This window comes from Belonocnema kinseyi, chromosome 1 (assembly GCF_010883055.1).
Source record: "Belonocnema kinseyi isolate 2016_QV_RU_SX_M_011 chromosome 1, B_treatae_v1, whole genome shotgun sequence".
Lineage (NCBI taxonomy): Eukaryota > Metazoa > Arthropoda > Insecta > Hymenoptera > Cynipidae > Belonocnema > Belonocnema kinseyi.
Window position 1 is genome coordinate 117,206,720 of NC_046657.1, and position 17,532 is coordinate 117,224,251.

The 17,532-nt window shown below is 26.9% G+C and overlaps 2 protein-coding genes across 2 annotated transcripts in view; one reads left to right on the forward strand and one right to left on the reverse strand.

Annotated features, from left to right (window-relative positions):
* LOC117169328 (la protein homolog) overlaps positions 1 to 10,682 on the reverse strand; it is a 22,676-nt gene extending 11,994 nt beyond the window's left edge. Inside the window, exons 1-4 of the mRNA XM_033355662.1 lie at positions 10,238 to 10,682; positions 3,523 to 3,876; positions 1,061 to 1,203; positions 742 to 835 (exon numbers count right to left, since the gene is read on the reverse strand). Of these exons, the coding sequence (XP_033211553.1) occupies positions 742 to 835; positions 1,061 to 1,203; positions 3,523 to 3,876; positions 10,238 to 10,486 (840 nt within the window). The 5' untranslated portion in view covers positions 10,487 to 10,682. The remainder of the gene's footprint in view (positions 1 to 741; positions 836 to 1,060; positions 1,204 to 3,522; positions 3,877 to 10,237) is intronic.
* Positions 10,683 to 15,473: 4,791 nt separating this feature from the next.
* LOC117167483 (translationally-controlled tumor protein homolog) overlaps positions 15,474 to 17,532 on the forward strand; it is a 13,531-nt gene continuing 11,472 nt past the window's right edge. The window contains exons 1-2 of the mRNA XM_033352463.1: positions 15,474 to 15,609; positions 16,769 to 16,839. Of these exons, the coding sequence (XP_033208354.1) occupies positions 15,582 to 15,609; positions 16,769 to 16,839 (99 nt within the window). The 5' untranslated portion in view covers positions 15,474 to 15,581. The remainder of the gene's footprint in view (positions 15,610 to 16,768; positions 16,840 to 17,532) is intronic.

Here is a 17,532-nt window from a genome sequence, read left to right on the forward strand (position 1 = left end):
TATTTTACTTACAAAAAAAGTTCTAGGTTCAAAAAAACATTCAGTGAACTGAAAAACTGTGGTCGGTAATATAGGTATTTAGCTGTGTCACATGCCCTTAAAATCTTTTCAAATCTTTGAAACCCTACTAACTTCTAACCAAAGCGGTGACTAATGACTATAAAACAATTCAAGTTAAATTCAAAAGAATAAAAATGAATTCATTTTTTTTCAAAATCCAAAAAATTACATTGATTACAAACAAATTTCAGTAAATTTAAAGGGAATTTTAAAGAAAAGACAAGAATTCGATAAAATTAATTTTAAAAAAATAGAAATAAATTTAAAAAACAATCAAGTGAATTTAAAACAATTCAAAAATATTTAAAAAATGTATTGAATTGAGTAAGTTTGAAATAAGTTTAGAAAAGTGAAAAAACAATTTATGAAACGCCTGAGAATTTAAGGTGAGTTGTAAAGACTTCAAGATCAACTAAACAAAAACTTTTTTAACACCCATTGATTACTTAAATCAATAAAAAATTTCTCTGTAATCTTTTAAGATGCCCTAAATATTTCAAATCCTTTCAGCCTTTTTGAAATTCCTTAAAATGTCCTAAAATTTTTTTTTAATTAAAAAAATACATTAAAATATTTCAAATCCTTTGATAATTTTATCAATTAATTATCAGGATTAATTAAATAAAAAGTGAATAATAAAATTATGGGCCTGAATTAATATCAATTTAATAACTTAATTACCTGTTTCTGATCTGGGTTCTTTTTATCCTTTTGATCGGCCTTCTTCTGCCTCTTTTCTTCCCGTTCTTTTTGCTTTTCCGCGTTATATTCTGCCCTGAAAAATACAAAATAAAAATATTCAATTCAAGAATATAATAAAAAATAACGAGAAATTGAAATTTATAATGCTAAATTCAATACTTTTTGTATTTTAAATAGTTCAAATTTATAGCATTTGAACGAAGACGATTCTATACATTCATATAATCTCAAAAAACTGAAAAACGAAGAAAATAGCTTTAAGAAACCCTAAAGTTATTCAATAAATTTAATTACTTACGCCCATCGTCGAATCAGTACAGTTTCTTCGTATTTGACGGAATCTTTTTCCATGAAAATCTTCGCGGCGTCTAAAGTCTTAAACTGAACAAAAACTGAACCCTTGAAGTGCATTTTCTTTTCCTTATCTGCGTACTTCCTCATCTGAAATCAACAAAAGAAAATAAAGCGAATTAGGTTAACATTTAACTATTTTAAATTTCAAATGCTTAAATTACAATTATGTAATAACACTCCTAGCAATTAAAACAAACAAAATAGTGTCAAAATTGTGCCATAAAATTTTTCAAGTTTAAAACTTATGTGTATTTCAAATATAAAAGTGTATATTCAGAAATCAAAAAGTGTGTGATGGAAAATTAACTTTATTTTTTAAGAAAAACTTCCAGTTTTCTAACCAAACATGTTTAAATAATTTAAAATGCAATTCAGTGTTTATTTGAAATGTTATTATTTAGTCTATAAATGATCAAAACTCTTGTTTATTTATCGCAGGATTCAGTCTTTTCGTATTAATTGATTCAAAATGTTATTATATTGTTGAAAATTTAACAATTTTGTTAGTCTTTGTCGAAAAATCGTCCTTTTTGCTTGAAAATTAAAAAATTCAAATGATATTTTTTTTCGTTCTTGACTAATAATTTGTTTTCTCTTGAAAATATAATCATTTTGTTGAATATTCATCTTTTTTATTTGAAATTTTGTCTCTTTAGGTCAAATTTATTTTTTTGTTTGTTAAAAATAAAATGGTATGCTTAAAAATTAATCTTTTTCTGTTTAAAACTCAACTTTGTTTTGTTGAATCTGTTATCGTTATATATCGGTTATAGTTGAGGATTCAAATACTTTGTTGAATATTCGTTTTGTTGGCTAAATCTCACTGTTTTATTTTTAATTGTTATATGAACTATTACATTTTTTATTACAAATTTATCATTTTAAGTTCAAAATTCAACTGCTTAGTGGAAAGTTGAACTACTTTTTAAAGTTATTTTTTTTGCGTGATAACTCATAATTTTAGTTAAAACTTTTTTTAAAATTATTTTAATTTTAAATTTAAAAATGAACTATTTTATTAAATATTCATCTGATTGGTTGAAAAAGAACTTTTTTTATATAAAATTTGTATTCTCGAGTTGAAAGTTCAACAATTTAATTAACATTTGTTTTTCCTTTCTTCATTAGCAAACTTCTTTTGGTTGAATTCGACTATTTTGTTGAATATTGATCTTTTTATGATTTGATAAAGTATATGTTTCGGTGGAAATTATTTTTTTCTGTTCAAAGATGCAACCGTCTGGTTGTATTTACGACTCGAAAATTTAACTTTTTTTGTAGAAAATGCGTTTTTTTTTAAATTGAAAATTAATTCTTTTAAACAAAAATTCAAATACTCATTTTTTGTTGACAACTGATCTTCTTTAGTTTATAAGTTCAACTATTTAGTTAAAAAATTTAAGAAACGAAACAATACAATCCAAAAATAATTCAAATAAAATTTGGACTAGCATCAGATCCATTATTCAAATTTTTTAGTTGAAAATTGACGTTCTTTCATGAGAATTTTTCTTTTTTAGTATCAAATTAAATTTCTGCGTTGAAACTTCTTCGTTTTGGTTGAAATTTCAACTATTTTGTTGGAATTTCATTATTTATAGTTCAACTTTTTGTATTTAAAGTTTAAATATTTTCTTGATTAAAATATCAACTATTACATTCGTGGTTGAAAATAACATGAAAAAAATGCAAATCTAAAACTCCAATAAAACCATTTCGCTGGGAGCGGGTGCAATTTTCCAGATTAGCACCCGCATAATTTCTAAATCGAAGCCCTGCAAAGTAAAAATTTTTATTTTTAATAGAAAAATCTCGAAAATGAATGATTTCAGATTTAAAATGTCGAAAATAGGACAATGTCAAAATCTTACCAATTGAATCATTTAAAATTAGGTAATTTAAAATTCAGAGGAATTGAAATTGTATTATTTATAATTAATAACGTTTAGAATCAAATAATCAAAAATATAAATGTTTGCATTTAAACCACTTTCAATTCGAAGCGTTTAAGATTTGACAATTTAACATTAAAAACTCAAATTGAACCTGAATATAAATTCTAGAATTTTAAATTTGTACTACACAAAAAAATTATAATTTAACATTAAGGCTGTCTAGAAGAATTTTTATAAAATCAAAGAATGAATTGAATTATACTTAAAAAAAACTTTAAAACTAAATATGAATTTCAAATGGGAAACATTAAAAATGAAAAAACCTCCACTGCTGAACCTTAAGACTTAAACGAATGCGAAATTAATTTAAAACTGAGCAAATTTATAGTCGTCCCGATTTAAATCAAAGGCCATTGTAGGCCACGCCCGAGATCGCGCTTAAATCGGCATTTCAGTATAATCTATTACTTTTTTTTAAAATAATTATTACTGTTATTATAATAATACTCACATAAATGTTTTCGATGGGCTCAAAGGGCTCGAAAAAAGTTTTCAACTGGTCCATGGCCAGACCCTGGAGTGGGAAACCCTTCGCATAAACTGTCCTGGCTTCCTGGGCTTTTCGGTATTCTTCATCGTAGACTGGAAGTGGATGATCAAGGGAACGACGAATCTTTGTCTTGTCTTCTGAAGTCTCAATTAGTTCGCTTGCCTCTAGTGCCTTTACAATTGTGGGTGTGTCTTGGGTCATTGAAGCCAGCATTTTGAACTTCAACATCACCTCCAGTGGGATCCAGCCCTCACTCAATTTTGTTTGCTCGATAAGGAACTTGTCCCTTTGCATGTTAACATCACCGAAGTAAAACTAGAATTAATAGAAGAGTTTTTCGTACTTTTTTTTATAAAAACAAAATAGGGGAGAACCACTCTAGAATAGATCAGGATGGCCGTTTTAATCTACGAAATAAATTCCCGATTTTTTTCCCAGTTCGCAAACATTTTTTCACGGTCCATGAAATTTAAAAAATGGAACACTAAAGCTAAAAAAATTTCCACTTGAGGTAATAAAAACTGAGCTGAAAATGAAAGCACTCAAAGTGGAACTGTTAAATTTTGAACTTTTAAAATTGAAATTTAAAAGTTTTTAATCAAAAAATGTTGTATTCAAATGCTCAAAAATTTACGCGTATAAAATTGAAGGTACCAACATTTTTCAATATAAAAAAATATAAATCCACGTTATCTTTTTCAATGCTCTAAATTAAAAAATCAATCAATGAACTTTAAAATTTTCAAAATTATATCATTTTAAGGAATTTTCAGCTAGAAACATCAAATATTGAAAAATTTAAAAAAATTTGACTGAACGCTTCTTAAATTATAAATTCGATTATTTTCTTTTTAAATAGTTTAAACACCCTTGGAAAGCTTCAAATTTTTATTTCAAAATCTTAAGAAATCTAGAAGTTGTTTTAAATTTTAAATTATTTTGGAAATTTTTTCAGAAATTCTAAATATCTGTCAAAATGAATTGAATTTTTTCTACAATTTTCAGAAAACTTCTTTAAAATTTTTATGTATAAATAACAATTAAACATTTATTATTTGAAAGCGAAATTTCAGTAATTTTAAGAGATATGTAGAAGTTTTGAAAAGATTCAAACTTAATATAAAACTTGAAATGACATCCTAATATACAACAAAATTTGGATGTTCGCAGATTTTAAACAAAAAAATTAGATTCTTTTCAGGAATTATGAAAGGTTTCAAAAAAGAATAAAAACATTTTCTTAAGATTCCTAGGAAAATTAAGAATAATTTTCCATATTGAAACATTATTTGAAGAGAATATTTAAAAAGTTTTTCAAAGATTTAGGCAAAATTTTCAAAATATATTCTAGATGATTTTAAAAAAACTTTCTAAAATTTGCACGATAATTTTTTATCTTTTTAAAACTCCTAAATAAAGCATTTTTCGAAATTTTAACGATTCAGTTAAGATTCTTTACTTTTAAATATTTGGTTTCAATTTAATTGTCTCAAATAAAAATTCAAAGATTGCTAAATAGTCAATAATTAATCTTTTTTTTATTTAAAAATTTCAAATTGAATGGGTTAAAAATGGAATATTTTATACTAAAACAATATTTTTAATTTAATAAAATCCTTTAATTGGGAATATATTATTATGAAGTTATTTTTAAGTTAAAAATAGTTTATAAACTTTCAGTCACACGTTCACATTTGTTTAATGACTAAGGCTTTCAAATTTCAACTGTTTAAGTTTTAACGTTAAAATCTGAAAATTCTTAAATTTTGAAATGGTTTAAAATCGGTTTGTCAAATCGTTTTTTGTTAACTTTTTATTACTTAAAATTACAGATAAAATTTTTTTTTAAATTATTTATTAAGTAAAAATGTTCTTTATCCAAAATTTTCAACATCAAGGGCTTTTATTTTTTATTTGTTCAAGTCTTTAAGAAAGCATTTAAAAATTCTTTAAATAAAAAATGTAAGCTTAAAAAAATTTAATAACAGCATAATTGAAAAACATAAAAACTCAACTAATTATTTTAAAAATGTTGAAATCGAACGTGGACAGATTTTTCTTCTACAAATTTGTAAAATTCCCAGTAAAAAAAAATCACTATCATTTCCCGGTCTCAAAAAATTCCCGGTCCAGCGGCCACCCTGATAGCCGAAAGGTTAGAATATTAATAAACAAACTTTACAGTGATTTCGTTTTTATTCTTTCAATTTAATGAAGACCGTAAAACCTACAAAATAATTCTTACGCAGATTTAAATTAATCCTACCATTTCAATAAAATTACTGTATTTTCGCACGTATCAGATCGAACTTTTTTTTTTGTATTCTCTGGAATATTTGCACACAAAAATAAAATCATCAAATTTATTTAAAAATCTCCTCCTAGGAATTTTATCTTTTCGGTCTCAAAATTATGCGTAGAGTATCACAGAAACACTCTGTGCAAATATCAATTTCTCTTTATTTCGATTGTCCAAAGTAAAGTTGCTTTCAAGAGTTACAAATTTGAATATATTCCAATGTATATTGAAATCAACAAAAAGGCATAAACTGTATGCTGCTATTGAATTTGAATAATACAAAGTACAATGTTTTTAATTTGATTCTCATCCATTCAAATTTATTTTGATACGTTTAAACCTTTCAACCTTTGAATATTTCTATAAACTTTTCATTCTGAATGCATTTTGCTCCTCACACTTCAAAAGTAAAATGGAGTAACAAATGTACAATTTTAAATTCAAGTTAAATCATACAAAATTGTAAACGTTAAAAATTAACAATATGCTCATTTTCAAAACATGCTAGCTTAAAAAAAGTTAGATTTTTTTTTATTATTAACACTTCTTGCCAAAAAATGACAAATTAAAAAAATGTTTAGTATTCATTTATTTTCTAAAAATACTCGTAAATGTTTAAAAATATTTCATTTATTTAACAAAACATTTTATTTATACATAATTTAGTATAAATTTAATTGTAAAATTATTTTAGCGAATAAGCCCCAATATTAGTTAAAATTCAAATTTGTAACTTATGAGGTTTTCTTTAGGGACCCATCTCGTTTAAATATTAGAATTAAAAAAAGCTTACTTTTCCTCCATGTTAAATGAATGGGAAAATTCATGGCCCTTGGGCGACTCCTAAATATTAACAGATTTCGTTAAAATTTGAAGATTTTTTTTGGAGCAATCGAACAAAACTGGGAGAAAAGAAAATCGAAACTAGAAAAATACGGGTCAGTCTAATTTATACAGTTTCGCTATTTTATTATGTATTTTTTCAGTTTTTAGGGATTCAATGAATAATTTAGAGAGATTTGACAAAATATGTTTCAATTAAATTCATGAATCTCTACCAAATAGTTAAATATACAACTAGAAAAAATAGATTTTAAATAAAACAGTTGAATTTAAAATTAAAAAATATTAGTTTTCAAACTAAAAAAGGAAGTAAAATTTTCAGTTGAAAAAATTAATTTTTCAGGAAATTTTTTTTTCAGAAACTTTGATGAATTTTGAACTAAAATTATGAATCTTCAAACGGAATAGATCAATTTTAAAACAAAGAGATGCACTCTTAACAAAATAATTTAACTTTCAACGTAATAGTTTTATTTTCAAAATCAGTCCATTTTCAAACAAGGAGATTAATTTTCTACAAAAAGACTACTTTTCACCAAAATAGTTGAATTTTGAACAGAAAAAGATCAATTTTCAATCAAAAATTTAATAGTTTAATTATCAGTGAAAGACAAAATGAATTAAAAAAAAAAATGAGTTTTAATTCAAGAAAATTAATCTCTACCAAAAAAGATGGATTTTGCAACAAAATATATGAATTTTCAAAGTAATAGTTGAACTTTGAACTAAAAAAAAGATCGAATTTCAACTAAAAATGGATTAGTTAAATTATCAGTTAAAAACAAAATTAAGTTTCGACCAAACTGATAAATTTCAACTAAAATAATGAATCTCCAATTAAAATAATTAAATTTGCAACCAAAAAGATCAGTTTTCAATCAAGAGGATTAATTTCTATCAAAAAAGATTAAGTATCAACAAAAGACACGAATTTGTAACTAAAAAAAAGGATAAATATTTAATCAAAAATTGAAAACTAAATTTTCAGTTTAAAAAAAAGAGCATTCATCTAAAGAGATGCGTTTTTTAATTAAAATGATGAAATATTTAATTGGAATAGTGACATTTTCAGTAAACAAAAAAAAATTTCGATCAAACAGATGAATTCTCAACAAAGAATATTAATTTATATCAACTAATACGACTTTTCAACAAAATACATTAGTTTCTAAAGTAATAACTGAATTATGAATTAGAAAGATATATTTTTAAACGAAAATGGAATAGATAAATTATCAGTTCAAAACAAAATTAATTTGTCAACCAAACTGGTGACTTTCAACTAAAATGATGAAACTCCAATTAGAATAATTATATTTACAAACAAAAGATGAGTTTTCGATCGAGAAGATTAGTTTCAATCAAAAATAAGAATTTTTATTAAAATACACGAATTGTCAAAAAAAAAAAAGATATATTCTCAACCAGAACTTGAAGTTCAATTTTCAGTTTAAAAAATTGATGTTCAGCCTGAGGTGCATTTTCAACTAAAATGATGAAATATTGATTTGAAATAGTTACATTATTAGTTTAAAAAAATAATAATTTTCAACCAAAAAGATTAATCCTCAATCAAGAAGATTAAATTCTACCAAACATAAGAATTTTCAACTAAAAAAGACCATTTTTTGACGAAAAATGGAATAGTTATGTTTTTAGTCGAAAAAGTGAATATCCGACCAGAGATAAGTTTTTGACTGTAATGATGGACTATTCAACTGGAATAGCTACATTTGCAGTTGAAAAAAAAATAATAATAATTTTCAGCCAAAGAAAAAACTAATTTACAACAGAATGCATTATTTTTCAATCAAAATGATAAATCATCAATCATAAAAATTAATCTTTAACAAAAAAGTTAAGTTTCAACCAAGTAATTTAATGTTCATTCCATAAGAGATCAATTCTGAACGGAAAATGTAGCAGTTGATATTTCAATGAAAAAGACAACTTTTCAGCATTAGTTGAACTTTCAATTAAAAAAGATTTTTCAGTTAACAGAGAAAAAATTGCAAACTGTTGAATTTTCAAGCAAAAAGATGAATTTTCAATAGAATAGTTAATTTTTCAGTTGGAAATTTAAAAAAAAAAGTTATTTTTACAAATGAAAAATAATTGTAATTCAACTTTTTACTGCAATTCAAACAAAATTAAGGACGCTCTCGAAAAGATGACCATCAGGATGTGGACTCACCGGACGATTTCAAATTCCTGGTCATTTCCCAGACAGAGCGAAAAATAGAAAAATATATGAATTTTCAAATAAAATTAAAGGATCTTCAACTAGAATAGTTGAATTTAAAAAAAAATTGAACTAAAAGATTGACGCTTATTTAACTGGAATACTTGAACTCTCCATAAAAAAGATGAATTTTCTACCAAAAATACAACTTTTCAACCAAATTAATGAACTTTAACAAACTACCTAAATTTTTAATTAAAGAAGACAAATATTCAACCAAATAGTAGAATTTTGAACTTAAAAAAAATGTCAACAGAAAATCAAACCTACATTTTTAGTTTGAAAAATTCATTTTCAACCTGACTCATGATTTTTAAACTAAAGTGATAAATATTTAACTGTAATACTGGCATTTTTAACCTAAATTTTTTGATTCTTAACTAAAAAAGATCAACTTTCCAACTACAATGTAACAGTTAAATTTTCAGTTGGAGCAATAAACAATGTAAACAACTTTTCTATTAGAATTCAGAAACTCTAAAAACTACTTAAAGTATTTTTCTTTTAATTTGGAAGAGGGAATTTTAAAATTTTAAAGCAGTCCGACTTGGAAAAAGGATTATTATACATCTTTCTTCTAAATAATGAAATCTATAATTTTACTGCAATCAGAAGTAAATTCCCGTTTTTGAATTAAATTCCCAGGCAAGTCGCCACCCTGACCATATTTTTCAGGTTAAAGTGAAGGACACAAAGTTCGAAATTCTTCAGAAAACGGAGCTGAAAGCGTTTATCGTCTACAGTTCCAATTGAAAGAATTCAAACATGGGTTTAAAATTGAAACGTAACAACTCAATAATTTAAAATAATCATTTAATTATCTGGCTATATTCGAAAAAATATTGTAAGCCTTTATTTAAAAAAAATTGAAATAGGATAAGAAAATATTGTAAGAAACCACCTACGTGTTTCATTTAAGGCATATTTCACGTGGCAAAACACTCAAACTAAAAATATTCACTACATAAAAAAAAATTAACGCTCATTAATACAAACTTCCAATAGTAAATTATTTACTCAAAAATTCCGATGTATCAACTTTTGATCAATAATTGAAAGCAAAATTTCCAAAATTTGCAGCAAACTACTCTGTCGGTAAAAAGATGCATTCAAGCAACGCCTCTATCAAAAACTCCAAAAATGTTGTAAACCCATGCTCATAATAACAGGAACTCAAAACTTTCAGGCCTTTATCGATTGAAAGTTAAAAATAAATCCCGTCCACTTTTACCGACACTCAAGATTCTGAAGAGCAATGAAAAACTTTACAATAATAATCTTAAAATCAATACCTCAACTTGTTTCTTGATCTTTTCTAAAAGTTGTGGAGTGACTTCTGGACCTTCGACGTTTTCCTTATCCTCTTTAACTTCTTTATCCTCACCATTTTTCGGCTGCTCAGCCTCTGGCTTTTCACTTTCTGGCTTCTCAGGTTCTGGCTTATCAGCTTCAGGTTTCACCGGTGTTTCTGCTAACTTAACCTCTTCAGACTTGGCGTCGTTCGATTCTTCAGTCTTGGTCGCTTCGTTACCGTTCTCCATTTTGCTAGTTCACGTTAATACAAATCAAGAAAAATATGAACTCGGTTCTCGATAATCAGAAAATACTTATATAGTCTTTTTTCCTGCCTTTTCTTGAAAACAAAAAACGGACCGATAGAACACGTGCAAACGACGAGGAGGAAAGTAGAAATGTGTGCGTGCACTGTACAGCTTATATGGAGTGGGAACTGGAAAAGGCGGAAGCTACATATTTGTGACTATACACGGAGTACTACGTGAATCATTCAATGATTAGGGCGCAGTTCCATGGAGGTAAATTAGTAGAATCTCATCTCTGGTAGAATAGCGGAACAGGTTTGACTAATGAGGTGCCTGCATATGCTCTCGCAGTCACCTCATTGGTCAAAACTGTTCCACTATTCTATGAATCTACCTCTACCAGGTATTTCAAGTTGTGAAGTCATCTGGCAAGTTATCTGCACACCGAATGCCAAGAAATATTACCAAATGGAATGAAACTTCTTCTTTAATATCTACTTAGCAAAAAGTGGTTTTTCACCATAAGTGCATTTGGTTATTATTTATTTATTATTAAATTAAATATTAAAATCGTTACAATTGAAAAATTACCGATTTTATCAATGAATAGAATAGCTTCTTAAAATAACATTAAAAAATAATATCCAAACAGGGTAGACCACCCTACAGTCGATAATCGAAAAAATCAAGTTTGTTTATTAAACCTTTTATTGCAGCTTGTGGATCGTGTTTCCATACACTTAATTTGTTTATCTTCAATTTTATTTTGTACGATTTAAACCAAAAATACGAATTCTAGCATAAAGCTTGTATCCTTTTTCCAAAAAGATTCATTTTTTTATTTTTAGTTTATTTGTATAACAAGAGTTTATAGCAAATTTTCAGATCTTTGTTGATTGAACAACTTTTGTTTCTCTTCTTTTTCGCCTCTCGTGTCGTTTTTCTAAAAATGTAATGTTTTTATTTTTAACTCATTTTTTACTAATAAAATAAAATCTGCTCGTTCTATCTGAAAATTATTATTACAAAATTCGTCCATCTTTTTGGAATGAACAAAATTTTGTCTATTAATTTCTTTCGCACCATGTGCCGATTTAAAAAAAAAAAGAAATATTTTTAATTTGTTGTGTTATTTTTTATGGTAAAAACAAAAACTACGTGGCCTATCAAAAAATTATTAATTTCAAATTTGTGGCTCTTTTTTGGATGATCAAATGTGGCCTATTTATTTCATAGCCTTGTGTCGTTTGTTTAGGTGGACAACTTTTTAATTATTATCTGTTTTGTTACGAATAAAACACAAACAAACGCACTGTCTAAAAAAATCAAAATGACAAATGTGTAGCTCTTTCTTGAGTGAATGACTTTATCGTATTTTTTTCGTAGCTTGCGGCATTTTTCTAAAAAGTTCATTTTTTTATGTAAAAATACATAAAAATTTGCAGTTATTTTTTGGCTGCATAAGTTTTTGTGAATTCATCTTTTTTTCGTAGCTTACAATTAGAAAATGGACTTGCAATTTTTTGCTAGTCGCGGAAAGTCAAAAATACAAGGCAAAAAGAGCGAAAAGGCGATTCCTTTGCCAAAGAGCTCGAGCGCAGCCTCAAAATCCAACAACAAAACATACGTAAGAGGCACTGTGAATTATTCAGCGTCTGTATAGCCGGCTCTTATTTCCCGTGGATTTCCAATCAGATTCCGAGCTAATTTACAAGTCCAAAACATTACGCAAGGGCAATCGATTATTTTCGTTTTTTAATTTGTTCCGCACTCGGTCATCATTTACAAGGCGAAAAAGACACAAAGTTCTTTTTCACTTGCGTATGCGGATGATGTATTGCATGCCTTGTACAATTTTTAGGACACGCAAAGTGTTTTACGCATCTTTTTCTGTTATATTTTTCAACTTTTTTGACTTATCTTATTTATAAACAATTGCTTTTTGCAATAAATATTAATAATTAATAATTTTCCTTAACAAAGATGCAGCTTTATCCTACGAATCCAACGATAGCAAAAACTCATTTTTTATAAAAATGTCAATAATGTACGTTTTTGTAAATATATAGGCAGATATAGTCATAAAAACCTGTTTTTCGGGTTCAGAGAATCTTAAAACGTGATCATTTGGCAGAAATTGCACCATTCAATATTATAAGTTTATACCCTTCCACCCCACCCCCCTTTAAAAGAAATTCCTTCTGATCTATTATATTGCCTCGAGCGGAATCACAATTTTCGGGCAAGAAGCTTACATTTATCCTCCGTTTTACAGTTCCAATTATTATTTTTTTACGAGATTAGTGAAATTAATTATAAAAAAATTTAAGAATAAAAAGAAAAATTAAGTACATGGTTGAATTTTGAAAAACCCCTTTTCATATCAATTTTGATGTCAAATAAATTGTTACTTATATTGTAGTATCTTTGTTGTCTTATAGGCTATACGAAAATATAAATTTACCGACTTTACCCATTTAGACTATATCTCATTTTATAGAGTTTTTAATGATATTCGTAATTATTTTATAGATTCAAGAGAGTGCCAAAATTGTAAATATGGCGTATGTAATCCTCACTCACAATAGCCATTGAACACAATAACCATAACAATTTTCCTCTATTGGAAGTACATGAGTTCAGAAGAATGATTTCTACTGCATCGAATAAAAAATGTTTTTAATTTTATTGTATGTATATGTTAATATAATTACAAATAAAAATTAATTCGTAAAAATAATATATGTAACCTGAAAATAAATTTAGAAAGAGAACTTTCAAAAAAAGATTTTGAAAACATTTTATATTGACATTCCATCAATATTCGAGCCCATGTTTCAGTAACATTGCGCTGCAATATTTTAATAACACTTCGTTGACACTTTTCAGACACTTAAAGCCAGCGCAATTTAATTTTTGAAAAATTGCAGAAATATTCCGGACCAATATTGCCTGGGTCGGACATATTAATGTTTTTTTAACATTGCTGCAATATTTATTTGAACTATTTTCAATGTTTGATTTAAATATTCTAGAAATAATTATATATAATTTTTAATTGAAAATTTCAATTTCCAGAAATTTATAACCACAATATAGCCTGAACATTGTTAAAAAATAGGATTTTTCTTTGAAATCTAATGATTTTTATTTATTAAATTTCAATTTATGCAAAGAAATACTAACATGATGCGGAATTTTTCAAGCTTGTAAATTTTATTATTTTAAACACAAAACAAAAAATTGGATTTCAATGATTTAACCCATTGAGACGCGAATTTTTTCATCAATTATATGGTTATTTTTAGCTTTATATAGATTTTCGGGATCGCTAATTTCGACTCTGACGTCATAATTGTAAAATTAAAAATTGCGGATCCAATATGGCGACTGTATTTGGCTAAATTTCATGTTTTTTTATATTGGCCTAAAATGTCTTCTAAGGGGGTTCTTGGAGTCGCTGAGCCCGATGATGACGTTAGAACATCAAAATTCAAAACTATTGGTACCCCCTAAATCGAGTTTTATATTGACTGTAACCAAATTTGCCAATTTCGCAAAAAATGGTTGCCATTTTGTAGGCGCCATTTTTAATTTTTTAATTATGACAGAATCGTAATCAGCGGCCCCAAAAACCCTCCGTAAATCGAGTTTTATGCTCAATGTAACAAAATTCGCAAATTTCGTAAAAAATGGGTGCCATTATGTAGCCGCCATTTTGAATTTTTTAATTCGGACATCAGAATCGTAATCAGCGACCCCAAAAACCACATAATCGAGTTTTATGCACATTGAGAATGTATCCCTGACTCTCAGAATCTTTTATAGACCAACATAATAAAAAACTCTATTTTTGCATACTCTGAAAATTTTTTTTTCAAAAACAGACCTACGGAAAATTCTGCAAATAATATATATTGTTTAGTTAAATGTTTGAGATATTTGCAAACAAAAATTTAGATCTCTAGGACTTATAGTTTAGGCACAGCCGTATTTATTGTAAAAAAACGAGATTTTTGAGTTTTAATTGTTTATAACGAATGAGTATTAACAAATTCGCATACTTTTTTGTGCTAGTAGTACTCCTTACATCCCCAAAAGTTTATTACAAAATAGCATTCGTATTTATATGTCAACGCGAACTAGAAATCCAATAAAAACTTAGAAGAAGTATGTGGGACGTATACGTCCCACTGCGTCGCAAACGGTTAAATCTAATATTTTTTATTTTAAAATACCAATTTCAGGGGCAACTGATTAAAAATTGCAAATCTTGTTGGAATTATAATGTTTTTGTTTTAAAATACAAATTTTTGCTGGATTTTATTCATTTTGGATTCACTGAGAATCCTTAGGATTTATTTCACTTAGAATTCTTACAGATTCCCACCTGATTCTGGCCTGATTCCGGATGGAATAACTCGTAAACCCTGAGTGAGATGCCTCTCGCTTTTAAATATCTAATCATTTTTGTTTAAAAGTGTCATTTTTTCAAGTCTTTATATCAAAAGTGATGGAAAATTTTTAATGATTGAAATCAAATATTGATTTTTTTAATATCCTCAATTTAACCATGCCGTATTATTTAATCCGCATGATTATTTATCATTTTGCAAAAGGTTTTCTCTAATTTTTTGAATTTCATTTCCAATTTAATATCTAAAACCACTTAGTGTAATAAAAAGCCAATGAGGTTTTTAACAACAGTGATTGCGAGATTTTCGAGACATACCGTTCACAAAAGAATTTTTTTATAACTAAATTATTCAAACTTGTTTGAAATTCAGCATAATTTTTCTTGCAATTTTAAAGTAACACCTTTATTTTTCTTTCGCTTATTTCAATTAAAACCTAGTAGAGTTTAACTCACTGTTTGAAGTTAAGAAAACATGCTTTTCGAGCGAAAAAAATCTTGCGAATAAAATACAAATAACGGAAGTTGCAAAATTTGACTCTGGTAGTTGCATGAGTCAGTTTCCAGCTGGTCTCAGATTGGCTGTTCGCTCTCGTCCTTTAACCTTTTCCAGTTCGCTGTGACGGGTGACTGTGTCTTATTTAGTTTTAGCTGTAACATAATCTCTTCCCATCTCACAAAATGAGGATCTACAAGGATATTTTCACTGGTGAGTAGAATCAGATTTTTTACAATTTTCCGTCTATCCCTATATTTTCCTTCATTTTCGCCCTGAAAGTGCCAAAGGTAGCTTTCAAAACCCCAACTGACGTTTACGCATTTCCTTCATTTTTTGCATTTCTTTGGCGTCTTTTTCATTTCTGCGATTAAAATTATCATTTTTTCACAATGTTTTATTAATCTGAAGCTCCTTTCTGAATTTATTGTGAAACTTTTATCTTTTGAAAACATAACCTCTTAAGTGAATTTTCGGTTAAAGGCTTTTTCCAGATTGGGTATATTTTAACATATCATTTTCGAGTTTTCAAGGTTGAAATTTTATCAAATCAGGATAAAAGATCCAAGAGTTTCTAAGGTCTTTTGGAGCATAGTACATCTTCTTTAGAATTTTATATGTGTTACGTGACATAGTCGAAATTAGAAGTACTTGTTGCGGATTTCCACAAATTGTTGTCAATTTTAAACTTGTTCGAATCCAGAATTAATATCTTAGCAAATGCCATTTGATTCTTCGGAGCATCTTTCAGAATTTGTGTAACCTAACCTCTCCATATGGCGTTTTTCAAATTCAGGCTGGTCCTAGCCGCAAAGATTTAGAAGGAACTTTGAAATTAGAGTTAATTTATATTTCATTTGCGAATTTTCATAATTATTTGTGAGAAATAATCCTATAATTTTAAGCAGCATTTGATATTACATGAAATTATGACATTTTAAACTAATTTGATGTAATTTTTTTAAATATTGGTACGATTGCATTTGCAGAAAACTTACGAAATAATAACATTTTAATTTGGAAAGTATAAAAGAGTTAGAGAAATCGCCCGAAAGGCCTTTTAAACTTGTTTACTTGTTGAGATGTCAATCATCATTATAATACTCTTATCTTAATGAGCCTCTGGCATCTAAAAATTGATTATTTGTCCAGATGCCATCAGCTTTATAAGCGGATCAGTTTTTAAGAGATGAATTAAAAACATTTTTCTTTCAACTATTTGCACTTTTCAAAGAGCTTCTACGATTTTGAGAAAAAATTCGTCATTTTACCTCCTAATAACAAAATTTCATAGTTTCGTTGATTTCGAATAAAAATACTTATCCTTGCATCCATAAAAAATGTAATATATACAAATAATTTCATGTTTTAGGAGATGAGATGTTCTCAGACACCTACAAAATCAAACTCATAGACGACGTTCTATACGAAGTTTATGGAAAGGTAAGAAACAGTATTTCCTTAAATATTAAAAAATCTATAAATTTTTAATTGATATACAGTGAGACAGCAGTTTTTTAAAATCTTAAATTAATTTTATTCAGCAATAAAATACCTCGCAATCATTGTTTTAAATAAGTAATTGACTTTTCATTACTTAAATTAACTTCCTATCTTAAATTTGAAATTTTTGAAATTAAATCTGCATATACAAAAAAAATAATTAAAGATTTAATTTAAAAATCCGGAAATTTGCTTCTAATCGCGGAAGAATTCAAGTTTTTATTTTAATAATTTGGTACAATTTGAAAAAGTTGTTTTTACTTTATTTACAGTTGCAGGTTTTCAGATTATCTCGGTTCACTTCAATTAATTTATAATTTATTATTGGATATTTATTATTTTCCATTTTAAGAAAAAACCTTTGCAATTTTTTTTCTCTGAAATTTTTTTCGCTGATTTAAGTTTGATAATCGAATTCATAATATTCCAAACATACTGAAACAATCATTTTCTCAATTGGAAGAGGGGGTGTTTAACATTGAAGAGGAATTTTGTTTGTGAAATATATTTCGGAATTAGAGTAAAGTTTTTTTTTAGAGCAGAAGTAGTACTTCAAAGAAGAAATATTGCTAAATTATAATATAAAATTTCGTTACATATTAGTTACGAATTCATCTTTCTTTAGTTAAAATT